Source organism: Opisthocomus hoazin, chromosome 29 (assembly GCF_030867145.1).
Source record: "Opisthocomus hoazin isolate bOpiHoa1 chromosome 29, bOpiHoa1.hap1, whole genome shotgun sequence".
Classification (NCBI taxonomy): domain Eukaryota; kingdom Metazoa; phylum Chordata; class Aves; order Opisthocomiformes; family Opisthocomidae; genus Opisthocomus; species Opisthocomus hoazin.
Window position 1 is genome coordinate 1261947 of NC_134442.1, and position 17118 is coordinate 1279064.

The following is a 17118-nucleotide window of genomic DNA, read 5'->3' on the forward strand; positions in this document are numbered from 1 at the left end:
GCTAGGACAGAAGATGAGTTTTGTTCCAGAGTGTCCTGGGTTTGGCCAGGACAGGGTGAATTTTCACCGGACTCCAGGAAGGGGCACAGCTGGGGGTGCTGACCCCACCTGACCAAACAGAACAGGGTATTCCATAGCATGTGCCACCATGCTGGGTTCCAGTGGGGGGCAGCTGGGTGCGGGAACTCACTCGCGGCTCGGGAGCGCGGGCACTGGTCCGGTCCAGGAGAACGACTCTCTGGGTTGGGCGGTTTGTCTTGTGCTTTTCTCCTCATCTGTAACGTTGTTGTTGCTGTTCCCTCTGTTTGCTGTTCTATTAAACTGCCCTTATCCCCACCCACCAGTTTTCTGCCTGTTTCTTTCCATTTCCTCCGCACCCCGGCGGGGGGGAAGGGTGGCCACATGGCGCTTTTGTTGCCGGCTGCAGCCAAACAAGAACAGTAAACATGGCACCCAAGTGTGGCGCGGAAATAACAGCAGGGCTGAGAAGCGGGAGTTAAAACAGTTTTCTTAGATTTTGTTAAATTATGTTATACGCATTTTTCTGTGTCAGTTAAATAGTCGCCGGTAAAAATGTTTATGACTTTGATCAAATGTCTCTGGTATTTAAACCCATATTTGCTTTATGTGTTCGTTGCCGTGCCGTTTATTACCTTGGGGAAAAAGTCAGGCAGACGATTTTACTGTACTGTATGATATCGACTTATGACATGATAACATCACTGTGCATGAAATTAGGCTTGTATTTGCATGTGGCACTGTGGTCATTTCTGTACCTCGGATCCCATCCCGCTCCCTTGCAGCACGCCCAGTGCCTGGGCACTGCCAAGCCCAGCTGAGAGCCTGCTCGCGAGAGGGCTGGGCTCACGCCACGGCTTCCTAGCAGCCTCCCGCCCGACACTCCTTGTGCCCAAGGAGTGCTAGGGCAGTCGCACCCTCCGTAGCGCTGCCTTCCTCTCTGCCCTGTGCAGCAGAAGGCAGGCAACTGCTGGGCTGCTTGCAGCACGTGGCTGCGCTCCCTCTGACCCCTCTCTCCACCTGCCTTGCAGGCACATCACCATGTGGCACGTGGTGATCGGGGCCAGCCACTTGACTCAGCTGGGCCCTGAGACCCAAGTGCGCACTATTAAGCGGCTACTGGTTCACGAGCACTACTACAACATCACGCAGAGGAACGACATTGCCTTGCTGGAATTGGACCAGCCTGTCCTGTGCGGCTACTACGTGCAGCTTGCCTGTGTGCCCTACGCATGGCTGAGAGTGTCGCAGCTGAGAAGCTGCTACGTCAGTGGCTGGGGTTCCACGACTGCAAGAGGTGAGTTCCCAAAAGGGAGTGGTGTCCTGAGCGCAGGCTGGGCACACTGGGGAGGCGGGGTGGGCTTCCTGGCAGCAAAGGCGAAAGCCAGAGTCGGGCTGCGGGGTGCATGCCGATGGAGAGGTGGGCCTGGCCCATTACCCCAAGCAAGACAGAAGGGAGACAGCAGCGGCACAGTGCCTCTGGAGACGCAAAGCCCAGCCCTAGGGCAGGGCTTCAGCCAGACACCGGGGGCGGGGGGGGGAGGAGAGGAGAACTGGCAGCGAGCTGCTGGCTGTTAACTCCTTTCTGTGCTGACAGCTGGGGGACCAAGTTATGTCCTGCAGGAGGCCAAGGTCCGCCTCATCGATATCAAGCTCTGCAACAGCAGCCGCTGGTACGGAGGGGCCATCCACAGCCACAACTTGTGTGCTGGCTATCCGCAGGGCGGCATCGACACCTGCCAGGTAGGAGCGTGCTACAAGTCCACCCCCAACAGCACAGGCAGCCCTGTGGCAACCGCCCAAACCTGCCCCAGCGCGTGCTTTGCCTGGCAAGTCAGCCTGCCACTGCTGGGTCCCCTCCACTCTTGGGGTTCACCTCCCCTTGCCCAGATGCAGGTCCTTGCCCAGGGCCGCCCTTGTCCCAGAGGCCTGGCTCTCTGCCCACAAAGCCCATCTAGTGCTCTGGGCAGCCCACAGCTCCAGAGCCCAGTCCTGCAACATCCCCCTTCCACACATCCAGGATCACTGTGCAAAGAGGACAGAGAGAGAGAGCCCTGCCTGACTGGCCCACCACCCCCTGCCAGACAAGCTTCTGTAGGCTCCAGCACCTGAGCAGAGCCTTTGTGTGCAGTCAGGACAGCTCTGGCAGCTGCTGCGGGAGAGAAGGAGCCAGCCAGAGTGCTGACCGGGGCCACCCCACACCACCTTAACCCTCTCTCCTCCGCTGCAGGGTGACAGCGGTGGTCCTCTGGTCTGCAAAGATAACACCAACGACTACTTCTGGCTTGTTGGAGTGACCAGCTGGGGGAGAGGCTGTGCCAGACCAAACCAGCCTGGAGTCTACACCTCCACGCAGCACTTCTACGACTGGATCCTGCTACAGATGGACTGCGCTCAGCAAGAACAACAGCACAGCCATGGAGTCATTTTCTCTCCACCTCAAGCCCCTCTCAGAGGCCAAGGCCAACACCAACACAGTCGGGCAGCATTAGCTCCTGTCCATTTCCACGCCAGAAGCTGGTGGAATTCTTTACTCTTCTGAAGGAGCTCCTGCAGTTCCTCAGGGGAAAAAAGGCTTGAGGAGCAGGATCAACAGGAACCAGCGCAGGCTGCACTGGACCATGATCATTTCCTTCTGGGGCAATGCCTGCTGCTCCAAAGGCAGCCTCGGCATCAAAGGCCTGCTCTGTGCTGCCCGCTCTCCTCCCTGTGGAGGATGAAGCATTAAAGGACTGGGGACATGTGAGCAATCCAGCATTTCTCTAGAAGGCCATGAAGCCTTAGCCTAAGGCCGCAGAGCCTTAGCATAAGGCCGCAAGGGCATCTAGAGGACAAACTGCGGTTGGAATGAGGAAGTAAGAATGCAGAGACAAACAACTCCCAGATGCCAAAGAGGAACTTGCCGCCTGCAAGAAGGCCACGAGCACTGCGCGTGAGCTAGTGACGCACACCAATCATAATCGAGTTACTATGTGAGTTAAATTGATTATCACCAATGGGGAATCGCCGCGTATGTAGTGGGGAATACAAAAGTGAGCTATCTGAGGCTAATAAACGGCTTGTACGTGATCACATTGATCATCGTGTCGAGTCCGGTTCTTCCTCCGCAACACTTCCCAGTGCACACAAATGCTGAAGCTGACTTAGTTCTTGGAATAAAGTTGCCAGGTTTCACAGTTAACCGTGCCTGAGTCCAATTCACTCTCGTGCGCAAGGCAAGCATTTCCACGCCCGGCAAAATGAGGCTGCAGGCAGTCAAGGAGGGCACAAAGGGCAAGAGTCGCTCAGCAGGGCTGACACCATGCCTGGTCAGACAGGAGAGTGCTCAGAGCCACCATGGCATGAAGAAGACTGGCACATTGAGGCTAGCAAGAGGATGCAAAATAATGATGTGACATGCAGACAACTCTGGGGATGATGATTAGGACCTGGTTGAAGCCTTTGCTAAATGGAAAGATGAAAGAAAGCTGGCAGGAGTTACAGTGCCATGAGGAAGAGCCAGATGTCACCAGAAGTTAAGGGGGAATGGTGTGAGAGGTGGCCAGACTTCAGCAATATCTGAAGGAAGAGCCGGGGTCATTCTGGGGAGAGGACTCTGGCAGGGACAGCTGTAGCCAGGAAACCACTGCAGTAATGCCACGCAAGGCCAAGATGACCTAGCTAACAGCCCCTGAAAGACCCAATCTGTTCCCAGATGTGACAGACCTGGGAGCAAGGGGGACTAGTAGGCGGGGCTAGGTCCCTTGATTGGGAGGAGACAAGGGCAGAGAAAGTGAGGAGCCAAGGAAGTCGAGGGGGATGAATAAGTGTGGAAAATGGAGAGAAGGGGGGCTCAAGAAGCTCGTCCTTGAGCATAAGCAAAGTGCCGGTTGCTTAGCTTGTTTGGCTGAACCCTGTCCCTACTCCCCACAGCCTGTCCGACCTTCTTCTTGAGAGCCATTCCACATCCTTTTCTGTGTGGCCCCGCTCTGTACCTGCTAGAGGGGTGGGTCTAGCGGCCTGGCTGCTGGCGATGGCAGAAGGGAACACAGGTCATAGGGACCCCGCAGTTGGAAAGACCGAGTGTCTCGCGCCAGCTCCTGGTGGGAGCGCTGTGTGCGTGCGCAGTGCACTAGCGAACCTGAAGCTGGCCTAGCTCTCGAGCAAGAGGACAGAGACCTTTTCAGTCCCGTGGGTGGCATGTGGCTGCAGCCTACCTGACTGATCAGCCCCAGCATTCACAGACCTTACAAGAGGACCAGGCCTGCCAACCACCGGCCACATCTCCACCTGCTGGAGTCAGGAAGGACTTGAAGGTGCTTAACCACGCATACCCCGAACTGCTTCCCACCTAGGCACGTCCCCTCTGCACTACCTGTTTGGGGGCTGTGGTGATTAGGGACAGGGCTCAGCCAAACAAGCAAAGCTGTCTCTGCCAGAGTGCTCTCCCCAGAATGACCCCAGCTCTTCCTTCACATATTGCTGAAGTGTGCCCACCTCTCACACCATTCCCTCTTAACCACCTGCAAAAATCTGCTGCTGGCATCACAGAGTATCCACAGAAGACAAGTGACGTTCTCCAAGGCCACCTTCTGCCTGCTCTAAGCAGATATCGGGCACCACCTTCAGGTCAATTTTTGAAAACCAAAGCAGCGTGGAGTGCGGTTTGTTTGGGGACGTCTTCTAGTGCCTATGAAGCCATGCTGCTTCCAATTGCACGTCTGTGGCCACGCATAGCAGGCAGTGCGACTGCCCGCACCAGTGTTGGCCCAGAAGAGCAATGTAGCTGGTAGACCCTCAGTCTCAACCTGCCATCTGGTTCACCTCCGTTTCTGTCTTGTCTCCTGTCTCTCAGTGCTCTTCCCTCTGCCAGGCACTCTTCCCAGTCACTCCATCACCTGCCAGTGCCTTTCGCTGTTCTCGTGTTTCGATGGCAGGTGGTACCTTGAAAGCACTGTCCCAGCCATGGGACCTGCACCTATTTCTCTCCTTTCGCCTCTTTGTGCTCTGGCTGCGTGACACTTTCTTTGACCTCAGAGGCCCTTTGTGCCTGGCTCTCTCCTGCTGCTAAAGCCTGTTCCTGCAAGAGAAGAGGCAATTAGTTGGTGTCTCCTCCCTGCTATCTCACCTGCATCTCCCTGGCCTGGGCAGCTGGTGGGAACTGTCACCATCAGCCCCAGCTGTCCTAGAAGTCCTCTCCTGGCTCTGGGTGTGCTTGGCATCGAACGTGGTTCCTGAAGGAGAAGAGCAAAACTCCAAGTAACTCCTGGGCACCAACCTGCTGGGAGAGCTCATTTGAAGGCAGGTTGGCAGCAAGCCCCAAGGCTGCTCCAGGGGTGCTCCCTGTCCCGAGCTCAGCCACAGGTCCCACACCCGGCTCTCTTGTTACCAAGAGGGATTTGCTTGCATTTTCCTTTTCTTGTAATTCGTGCGTGGGTGCTGGGAAAAGAGGCAGCAGAAGGACGCACTGGCTAAAACCCCTTCTTACTGCCAGCCATAAAGGTGCCTCTCGCCTGGGAGCACGAGAAGGACCCCGTGTTACCACTCTCCATTCCTTACAGGCAGTCTGAAGACTATTCACATATTCATTTTCATACACCACCAAAGTTTTAGCCTCATGTCCCAGCAGTTTGTTTAGAAAAACGTACAATTTAAAAACGTTTTAGAATATCAAGACACCATCTGAAGTCTCCAGCGATGTCTGAAATGTTTTGAGTTGGCTTTGTCCTGTTTCCTTAGATGCTGAAATATAAGTTAGAACAGCACCACACTCGATCACTTCTCTTTTTTTCACATGTCACACAGTGGAATAGAGATGAGAGATCTCCCAGGGAAGTGACAAAAAAGCGGGCCCTGAGCTGGAAGCCACGTGTAGCTGTGTCAGCATGGCACTGTGCTCAGAGCTAAAATCAGTACAATACATAGGCAACCAAGCAGCTCTTTCTGCAAGGTACAATTCCATGTCATACTGACAGAAGTAGATCGTGAGAGTGCCTTGCAATTCTTAAAATGCACAGTATTGCATGGCATAGACATGTCTGTTGTCTTTGCCTGCAGCAGAAGGCTGGAGTAGAAGGAAGACACAGAGGGGACTCCTCACAGAGTCAACATGGAATGAGTAAGAAGAGGGGAAAAAAAGTCCCAGAAGCAAAGGTCAAACACATCACCAAGGCATTAAGCTTATTAGCCTGCGGTGCGGTACAGACTGCTTGTTTTCTTTAATAACACTTGATTTTGATTGTGATAAACCACAATACAAACCAAAACACCATACAGCAGTCAATGCAATAAAAAATACAGTACGTACAATAAACGCAACGCCAGGCCCTGCAATACATACCATGCAACTCAACACATACGATACGTACAATACAACACATGCATTACAATAATGCCGTAGCATGACATACAACACAATATAGGATACAACACCAGCACCACAACACAACACGCACAGCACATACAATAGAAAATACAACACACGCATCACATACAACACATGCTACAGCATACACTGTGTACTGCATACAGTCAAATGCATACAGTACTAAAGACAATACAAACCAAAATACAATGCCTACAACACAAACACAGGATATAGACAAGGCAATCTACGCCACACCATACAACACCGTATCATCCAATACCATACAACACACAGTAGGCACCACACGATAAACAATACAATACCGACACAGCATGCAGTACATACAATGCCTGCATACAGTACAGTGCATACCCTAACCTTCATCAAATAGAATACAATAGATACAGTGCAGAACATAAAATACAATACACCATATACCATACGTGACAGACAATGCAATGCATACTAGACAATACAAATCCCAGTAGTCGAGAAAATACAGTACAAGAAACACCATTCCATATATTCTGTACAAAATAATACATAAAATACCTACAATAAAATCAATGCCTTACTGTAAATACATTAAAGAGAACACGTAAAATACATTATGACACATAAAATACATAAAATGCAATACAAAATGCAGTGTAACATTATACCATACAATACCATACCATACAATAGATAACATACAGTACAATATAATACAAACTACAATACAAAGAATACAATAAAAACCAGCAGACCATACCATAGAATACAATAAACCCCATACTGTATATACCATACAGCACATGCAATACTTACGAAAAATAAATACCATGCCATGCAATAGAATACATACAGAAAATGCCATACCATAAAATAAAGCGCAAAATTCACTCAGCTTTCTCTCCCTAGACTCAGGTTTGTGCCTGTGGATGGAGGCTGCCCATGCTTCACAGACTCCCATGCCCCATGGGCCAAGTGCCCACCCCTCCTCTGCCACTCCTTGGTACACTTCATGCTTCACACTTCTGATCTTCAGAGCACTGCACCCATATTAACTAATCTTCTCTCAAATTTCTTTTACCTTCTTCCACATACGCTTCCTGTGTTGTTGCCTCATGAAGATGTCTTTGGCCTGCTCTTGTCCCTGAATTGTTATTTTTTTACTTTGAATTTGATATGTTATATAATCTGTGGGGTTGATCCCGGGGTTTGATTTATCTTGAAGATCTCAAAATGCAATCCAGCCTTACAATCGATCTATAACAAATGAAGGACTATCTTGACATTGCAATAATAGATAAAACAGACTGTCTGAAAGAGGCTTGTGTGCAGCTTGGGTATTTGAGAGGACTAGACTGAAGAAATTCAGAACTGTCATAACATGACTGCACTAACTTTTCTGGTAGTTGTCTGAACCAGTATCAACTAAATTTTGAAAAAAAAAAGCATGTTGGAGGTTGATCATAGAATCACAGAATCACAGATGGTAGAGGTTGGAAGGCACCTCTGTGGGTCATCTAGTCCAACCCCCCTGCCCAAGCAGGGTCACCTACTATAGGCTGTAGAGGACCTTGTTCAGGCGGGTCTTGAATATCTCCGAGAAGGAGACTCCACAACCTCCCTGGGCAGCCTGTTCCAGTGCTCTGTCACCCTCAGAGGGAAGAAGTTCTTCCTCATGTTCAGACGGAACTTCCTGTGCTTCAGTTTGTGCCCGTTGCCCCTTGTCCTGTCACTGGGCACTACTGAAAAGAGCTTGGCCCCATCCTACTGACACCCACCCTGCAGATATTTGTAAGTATATATTAGGTGCCCTCGCAGCCTTCTCTCTTCAGGCTGAACAAGCCCAGCTCCCTTAGCCTCTCCTTATAGGAGAGATGTTCCAGTCCCCTCACCATCCTCGTAGCCCTTCGCTGGACTCTCTCCAGTAGCTCTTCATCTTACTTGAACTGGGGAGCCCAGAACTGAACACAGTTCCAGATGGGGCCTCACCAGGGCAGTGTGAAGGGGAAGAAAATCCTCCCTCGACCTGCTGGCCACACTCCTCCTAATGCATCCCAGGATCCCATTAGCTTTCTTGGCAGCCATGGCATACTGCTTGCTCATGGTTAACCTGTCGTTCACCAGGACAACCAGATCCCTCTCCGCACAGCTGCTCTCCAGCAGGTCCACTCCAAGCCTGTACTGATGCATGGGGTTGTTCCTCCCCAGGAGCAGGACTCTGCATTTGCCTTTGTTGAACCGCATCAGGTTCCTCTCTGCCCAACTTTCCAGCCTATCCAGGTCACGCTGAATGGCAGCACAGCCTTCTGGTGTATATACCACACCTCCCAGTTTGGTGTCATCAGCAAATATGCTGAGGGTACATTCAAACTCTTCATCCAGGTCGTTGATGAAGAAGTGAAACAAGACTGGGCCTAGTACTGACCCCTGAGGGACACCACTAGTTACCGGTCTCCAACTAGACTCAGCGCCGCTGACTACAACCCTCTGAGTTCTGCCATTCAGACAGTTCTCAATCCACTTCACCAACCACTCATCTAGCCCACACTTCCTGAGCTTCCCTAGGAGGATATTATGGGAGACTGTGTCGAAAGCCTTGCTGAAGTCAAGGTAGAAAACATCCACGGCTCTAACTTCATCTAGCCAGCCAGTCATGCCATCGTAGAAAGCTATCAGATTAGTCAGGCATGATTTCCCCTTGGTGAAGCCATGCTGACTACTCCTGATAACCTTCTTTTCCTCCACTTGCTTGATGATGGCCTCCAGGATAAGCTGCTCCATCACCTTTCCCGGGATGGAGGTGAGGCTGACCGGCCTGTAGTTCCCTGGGTCCTGCTTCTTGTCCTTTTAGAAGATTGGAGTGACATTGGCCTTCCTCCAGTCCTCGGGCACCTCTCCTGTCCTCCAGGACCTCTCAAAGATGATGGAGAGTGGCTCAGCAATGACATCTGCCAGCTCCCTCAGCACTTGTGGGTGCATTCCATTGGGGCCCATGGATTTGTGGGTATCCAGATTGTTTAATCGATCCCTCACACAGTCCTCCTCAACCAAGGGAAAGTCGTCCTCTCTCTAGGTTTCTTCTCTTACCTCCAGGGCCTGGGATTCTTGAGGGCCTGCCTTGACACTGAAGACTGAAGCAAAGAAGGCATTCAGTAGCTCTGCCTTCTCTGCATCCTCTGTCACCAGGACACCCACCTCATTCAGCAGCGGCCCCACATTGTCCCTAGCCTTTCTTTTGCTGCTGATGTACTTGAAGAAGCCCTTCTTGTTGTTTTTGACATCCCTTGCCAGCTCCAATTCCAAGTGGGTCTTGGCCTTTCTCGTCACATCCCTGCACGCTCTCACCACGTTTTTGCACTCTTCCCAAGTGGCCTGCCCCTCTTTCCACATTCCACGGACCTTTCTCTTCCACCTGATCTCCACTAGAATCTCCTTGTTCAACCATGCAGGTCTCCTTCCTCCTTTGTTATACTTCTTTCTCAGGGGGATGCACCGCTCCTGAGCGTGGAGGAAGTGACATTTAAACAGCGACCAGCACTCTTGGACCTTCCTGCCTTCGAAAGCCCTGGCCCATGCGATTCTTCCCAGTAGCTCCCTGAAGACGCCAAAGTTAGCCTTTCTGAGGTCCAAGGTTTTGATCCTGCTTATCGCCCTGCTTCCTCCATGCAGGATTCTGAACTCGACCATTCCATGGTCACTGCAGCTGAGTCTACCTCCGACCTTCACAGCCTCCACCAGTCCCTCCTTGTTTGTTAATACAAGGTCCAGCAGAGTGCCTTTCCTTGTGGGTTCCTTCACCACTTGCGTCAGAAAGTTATCATCGATGCTCTGTAGGAACCTCCTGGATTGTGCCTGCCTAGCTGTATGGTCTTCCCAGCTGATGTCAGGGTGGTTGAAGTCCCCATGAGAACCAGGGCCTGTGATTTTGAGGCTGCTTGTAGCTGCCTGTAGAAAGCCTCATCAATTTCCTTCTCCTGGTCAGGTGGCACTGTAATGTCACCCGTGTGAGACTGTCCCTTAATTCTTACCCACAAGCTCTCAACTCGTTCCTCATTTGCCCCCAGGCCAACCTCAATGCATTCCAGTTGCTCCCTCACATATAGAGCAACTCCACCACCTCTCCTTGTTGGCCTGTCTTTCCTAAAGTGTCTGTATCCATCCATGACAGCATGCCAGTCATGCGAGTTGTCCGACCGCGTTTCTGTGATGGTGACCAAGTCATAGCCGTCCTGCTGTATAATGGCTTCCAGCTCCTCCTGTTTTTGCCCATGCTACGTGCGTTGGTATAGACACACTTGAGCTGGGCAGCAAATCTCACCCCTGACCCTGGCACGCCAAACCTGGGCTCTTCCCTAGTGAGCTGGGTGATGTCCCCCTCCCCCTTTGAACCTCGTTTAAAGCCCTCTCAATGAGCCCCGCCAGCTCTGTTTAAAGTCCTCTCAATAATCCCCACAGCCTGTCCGACCTTCTTCTTGAGAGCCATTCCACATCCTTTTCTGTGTGGCCCCGCTCTGTACCTGCTAGAGGGGTGGGTCTAGCGGCCTGGCTGCTGGCGATGGCAGAAGGGAACACAGGTCATAGAGACCCCGCAGTTGGAAAGACCGAGTGTCTCGCGCCAGCTCCTGGTGGGAGCGCTGTGTGCGTGCGCAGTGCACTAGCGAACCTGAAGCTGGCCTAGCTCTCGAGCAAGAGGACAGAGACCTTTTCAGTCCCGTGGGTGGCATGTGGCTGCAGCCTACCTGACTGATCAGCCCCAGCATTCACAGACCTTACAAGAGGACCAGGCCTGCCAACCACCGGCCACATCTCCACCTGCTGGAGTCAGGAAGGACTTGGAGGTGCTTGACCACGCATACCCCGAGCTGCTTCCCACCTAGGCACGTCCCCTCTGCACTACCTGTTTGGGGGCTGTGGTGATTAGGGACAGGGCTCAGCCAAACAAGCAAAGCTGTCTCTGCCAGAGTGCTCTCCCCAGAATGACCCCAGCTCTTCCTTCACATATTGCTGAAGTGTGCCCACCTCTCACACCATTCCCTCTTAACCACCTGCAAAAATCTGCTGCTGGCATCACAGAGTATCCACAGAAGACAAGTGACGTTCTCCAAGGCCACCTTCTGCCTGCTCTAAGCAGATATCGGGCACCACCTTCAGGTCAATTTTTGAAAACCAAAGCAGCGTGGAGTGCGGTTTGTTTGGGGACGTCTTCTAGTGCCTATGAAGCCATGCTGCTTCCAATTGCACGTCTGTGGCCACGCATAGCAGGCAGTGCGACTGCCCGCACCAGTGTTGGCCCAGAAGAGCAATGTAGCTGGTAGACCTTCAGTCTCAACCTGCCATCTGGTTCACCTCCGTTTCTGTCTTGTCTCCTGTCTCTCAGTGCTCTTCCCTCTGCCAGGCACTCTTCCCAGTCACTCCATCACCTGCCAGTGCCTTTCGCTGTTCTCGTGTTTCGATGGCAGGTGGTACCTTGAAAGCACTGTCCCAGCCATGGGACCTGCACCTATTTCTCTCCTTTCGCCTCTTTGTGCTCTGGCTGCGTGACACTTTCTTTGACCTCAGAGGCCCTTTGTGCCTGGCTCTCTCCTGCTGCTAAAGCCTGTTCCTGCAAGAGAAGAGGCAATTAGTTGGTGTCTCCTCCCTGCTATCTCACCTGCATCTCCCTGGCCTGGGCAGCTGGTGGGAACTGTCACCATCAGCCCCAGCTGTCCTAGAAGTCCTCTCCTGGCTCTGGGTGTGCTTGGCATCGAACGTGGTTCCTGAAGGAGAAGAGCAAAACTCCAAGTAACTCCTGGGCACCAACCTGCTGGGAGAGCTCATTTGAAGGCAGGTTGGCAGCAAGCCCCAAGGCTGCTCCAGGGGTGCTCCCTGTCCCGAGCTCAGCCACAGGTCCCACACCCGGCTCTCTTGTTACCAAGAGGGATTTGCTTGCATTTTCCTTTTCTTGTAATTCGTGCGTGGGTGCTGGGAAAAGAGGCAGCAGAAGGACGCACTGGCTAAAACCCCTTCTTCCTGCCAGCCATAAAGGTGCCTCTCGCCTGGGAGCACGAGAAGGACCCCGTGTTACCACTCTCCATTCCTTACAGGCAGTCTGAAGACTATTCACATATTCATTTTCATACACCACCAAAGTTTTAGCCTCATGTCCCAGCAGTTTGTTTAGAAAAACGTACAATTTAAAAACGTTTTAGAATATCAAGACACCATCTGAAGTCTCCAGCGATGTCTGAAATGTTTTGAGTTGGCTTTGTCCTGTTTCCTTAGATGCTGAAATATAAGTTAGAACAGCACCACACTCGATCACTTCTCTTTTTTTCACATGTCACACAGTGGAATAGAGATGAGAGATCTCCCAGGGAAGTGACAAAAAAGCGGGCCCTGAGCTGGAAGCCACGTGTAGCTGTGTCAGCATGGCACTGTGCTCAGAGCTAAAATCAGTACAATACATAGGCAACCAAGCAGCTCTTTCTGCAAGGTACAATTCCATGTCATACTGACAGAAGTAGATCGTGAGAGTGCCTTGCAATTCTTAAAATGCACAATATTGCATGGCATAGACATGTCTGTTGTCTTTGCCTGCAGCAGAAGGCTGGAGTGGAAGGAAGACACAGAGGAGACTCCTCACAGAGTCAACATGGAATGAGTAAGAAGAGGGGAAAAAAAGTCCCAGAAGCAAAGGTCAAACACATCACCAAGGCATTAAGCTTATTAGCTTGCGGTGCGGTACAGACTGCTTGTTTTCTTTAATAACACTTGATTTTGATTGTGATAAACCACAATACAAACCAAAACACCATACAGCAGTCAATGCAATAAAAAATACAGTACGTACAATAAACGCAACGCCAGGCCCTGCAATACATACCATGCAACTCAACACATACGATACGTACAATACAACACATGCATTGCAATAATGCCGTAGCATGACATACAACACAATATAGGATACAACACCAGCACCACAACACAACACGCACAGCACATACAATAGAAAATACAACACACGCATCACATACAACACATGCTACAGCATACACTGTGTACTGCATACAGTCAAATGCATACAGTACTAAAGACAATACAAACCAAAATACAATGCCTACAACACAAACACAGGATATAGACAAGGCAATCTACGCCACACCATACAACACCGTATCATCCAATACCATACAACACACAGTAGGCACCACACGATAAACAATACAATACCGACACAGCATGCAGTACATACAATGCCTGCATACAGTACAGTGCATACCCTAACCTTCATCAAATAGAATACAATAGATACAGTGCAGAACATAAAATACAATACACCATATACCATACGTGACAGACAATGCAATGCATACTAGACAACACAAATCCCAGTAGTCGAGAAAATACAGTACAAGAAACACCATTCCATATATTCTGTACAAAATAATACATAAAATACCTACAATAACATCAATGCCTTACTGTACAATACATTAAAGAGAACACGTAAAATACATTATGACACATAAAATACATAAAATGCAATACAAAATGCAGTGTAACATTATACCATACAATACCATACCATACAATAGATAACATACAGTACAATATAATACAAACTACAATACAAAGAATACAATAAAAACCAGCAGACCATACCATAGAATACAATAAACCCCATACTGTATATACCATACAGCACATGCAATACTTACGAAAAATAAATACCATGCCATGCAATAGAATACATACAGAAAATGCCATACCATAAAATAAAGCGCAAAATTCACTCAGCTTTCTCTCCCTAGACTCAGGTTTGTGCCTGTGGATGGAGGCTGCCCATGCTTCACAGACTCCCATGCCCCATGGGCCAAGTGCCCACCCCTCCTCTGCCACTCCTTGGTACACTTCATGCTTCACACTTCTGATCTTCAGAGCACTGCACCCATATTAACTAATCTTCTCTCAAATTTCTTTTACCTTCTTCCACATACGCTTCCTGTGTTGTTGCCTCATGAAGATGTCTTTGGCCTGCTCTTGTCCCTGAATTGTTATTTTTTTACTTTGAATTTGATATGTTATATAATCTGTGGGGTTGATCCCGGGGTTTGATTTATCTTGAAGATCTCAAAATGCAATCCAGCCTTACAATCGATCTATAACAAATGAAGGACTATCTTGACATTGCAATAATAGATAAAACAGACTGTCTGAAAGAGGCTTGTGTGCAGCTTGGGTATTTGAGAGGACTAGACTGAAGAAATTCAGAACTGTCATAACATGACTGCACTAACTTTTCTGGTAGTTGTCTGAACCAGTATCAACTAAATTTTGAAAAAAAAAAGCATGTTGGAGGTTGATCATAGAATCACAGAATCACAGATGGTAGAGGTTGGAAGGCACCTCTGTGGGTCATCTAGTCCAACCCCCCTGCCCAAGCAGGGTCACCTACTATAGGCTGTAGAGGACCTTGTTCAGGCGGGTCTTGAATATCTCCGAGAAGGAGACTCCACAACCTCCCTGGGCAGCCTGTTCCAGTGCTCTGTCACCCTCAGAGGGAAGAAGTTCTTCCTCATGTTCAGACGGAACTTCCTGTGCTTCAGTTTGTGCCCGTTGCCCCTTGTCCTGTCACTGGGCACTACTGAAAAGAGCTTGGCCCCATCCTACTGACACCCACCCTGCAGATATTTGTAAGTATATATTAGGTGCCCTCGCAGCCTTCTCTCTTCAGGCTGAACAAGCCCAGCTCCCTTAGCCTCTCCTTATAGGAGAGATGTTCCAGTCCCCTCACCATCCTCGTAGCCCTTCGCTGGACTCTCTCCAGTAGCTCTTCATCTTACTTGAACTGGGGAGCCCAGAACTGAACACAGTTCCAGATGGGGCCTCACCAGGGCAGTGTGAAGGGGAAGAAAATCCTCCCTCGACCTGCTGGCCACACTCCTCCTAATGCATCCCAGGATCCCATTAGCTTTCTTGGCAGCCATGGCATACTGCTTGCTCATGGTTAACCTGTCGTTCACCAGGACAACCAGATCCCTCTCCGCACAGCTGCTCTCCAGCAGGTCCACTCCAAGCCTGTACTGATGCATGGGGTTGTTCCTCCCCAGGAGCAGGACTCTGCATTTGCCTTTGTTGAACCGCATCAGGTTCCTCTCTGCCCAACTTTCCAGCCTATCCAGGTCACGCTGAATGGCAGCACAGCCTTCTGGTGTATATACCACACCTCCCAGTTTGGTGTCATCAGCAAATATGCTGAGGGTACATTCAAACTCTTCATCCAGGTCGTTGATGAAGAAGTGAAACAAGACTGGGCCTAGTACTGACCCCTGAGGGACACCACTAGTTACCGGTCTCCAACTAGACTCAGCGCCGCTGACTACAACCCTCTGAGTTCTGCCATTCAGACAGTTCTCAATCCACTTCACCAACCACTCATCTAGCCCACACTTCCTGAGCTTCCCTAGGAGGATATTATGGGAGACTGTGTCGAAAGCCTTGCTGAAGTCAAGGTAGAAAACATCCACGGCTCTAACTTCATCTAGCCAGCCAGTCATGCCATCGTAGAAAGCTATCAGATTAGTCAGGCATGATTTCCCCTTGGTGAAGCCATGCTGACTACTCCTGATAACCTTCTTTTCCTCCACTTGCTTGATGATGGCCTCCAGGATAAGCTGCTCCATCACCTTTCCCGGGATGGAGGTGAGGCTGACCGGCCTGTAGTTCCCTGGGTCCTGCTTCTTGTCCTTTTAGAAGATTGGAGTGACATTGGCCTTCCTCCAGTCCTCGGGCACCTCTCCTGTCCTCCAGGACCTCTCAAAGATGATGGAGAGTGGCTCAGCAATGACATCTGCCAGCTCCCTCAGCACTTGTGGGTGCATTCCATTGGGGCCCATGGATTTGTGGGTATCCAGATTGTTTAATCGATCCCTCACACAGTCCTCCTCAACCAAGGGAAAGTCGTCCTCTCTCTAGGTTTCTTCTCTTACCTCCAGGGCCTGGGATTCTTGAGGGCCTGCCTTGACACTGAAGACTGAAGCAAAGAAGGCATTCAGTAGCTCTGCCTTCTCTGCATCCTCTGTCACCAGGACACCCACCTCATTCAGCAGCGGCCCCACATTGTCCCTAGCCTTTCTTTTGCTGCTGATGTACTTGAAGAAGCCCTTCTTGTTGTTTTTGACATCCCTTGCCAGCTCCAATTCCAAGTGGGTCTTGGCCTTTCTCGTCACATCCCTGCACGCTCTCACCACGTTTTTGCACTCTTCCCAAGTGGCCTGCCCCTCTTTCCACATTCCACGGACCTTTCTCTTCCACCTGATCTCCACTAGAATCTCCTTGTTCAACCATGCAGGTCTCCTTCCTCCTTTGTTATACTTCTTTCTCAGGGGGATGCACCGCTCCTGAGCGTGGAGGAAGTGACATTTAAACAGCGACCAGCACTCTTGGACCTTCCTGCCTTCGAAAGCCCTGGCCCATGCGATTCTTCCCAGTAGCTCCCTGAAGACGCCAAAGTTAGCCTTTCTGAGGTCCAAGGTTTTGATCCTGCTTATCGCCCTGCTTCCTCCATGCAGGATTCTGAACTCGACCATTCCATGGTCACTGCAGCTGAGTCTACCTCCGACCTTCACAGCCTCCACCAGTCCCTCCTTGTTTGTTAATACAAGGTCCAGCAGAGTGCCTTTCCTTGTGGGTTCCTTCACCACTTGCGTCAGAAAGTTATCGTCGATGCTCTGTAGGAACCGCCTGGATTGTGCCTGCCTAGCTGTATGGTCTTCCCA

At 50.4% G+C, this 17118-nt stretch overlaps 1 protein-coding gene across 1 annotated transcript in view; it reads left to right on the top strand.

The window, feature by feature from the left end:
- The first annotated feature begins 446 nt into the window (after positions 1 to 446).
- LOC142364768 (acrosin-like) overlaps positions 447 to 17118 on the top strand; it is a 96977-nt gene continuing 80305 nt past the window's right edge. Inside the window, exon 1 of the mRNA XM_075444896.1 lies at positions 447 to 457. Coding sequence (XP_075301011.1) covers positions 447 to 457 — 11 coding nt within the window. The remainder of the gene's footprint in view (positions 458 to 17118) is intronic.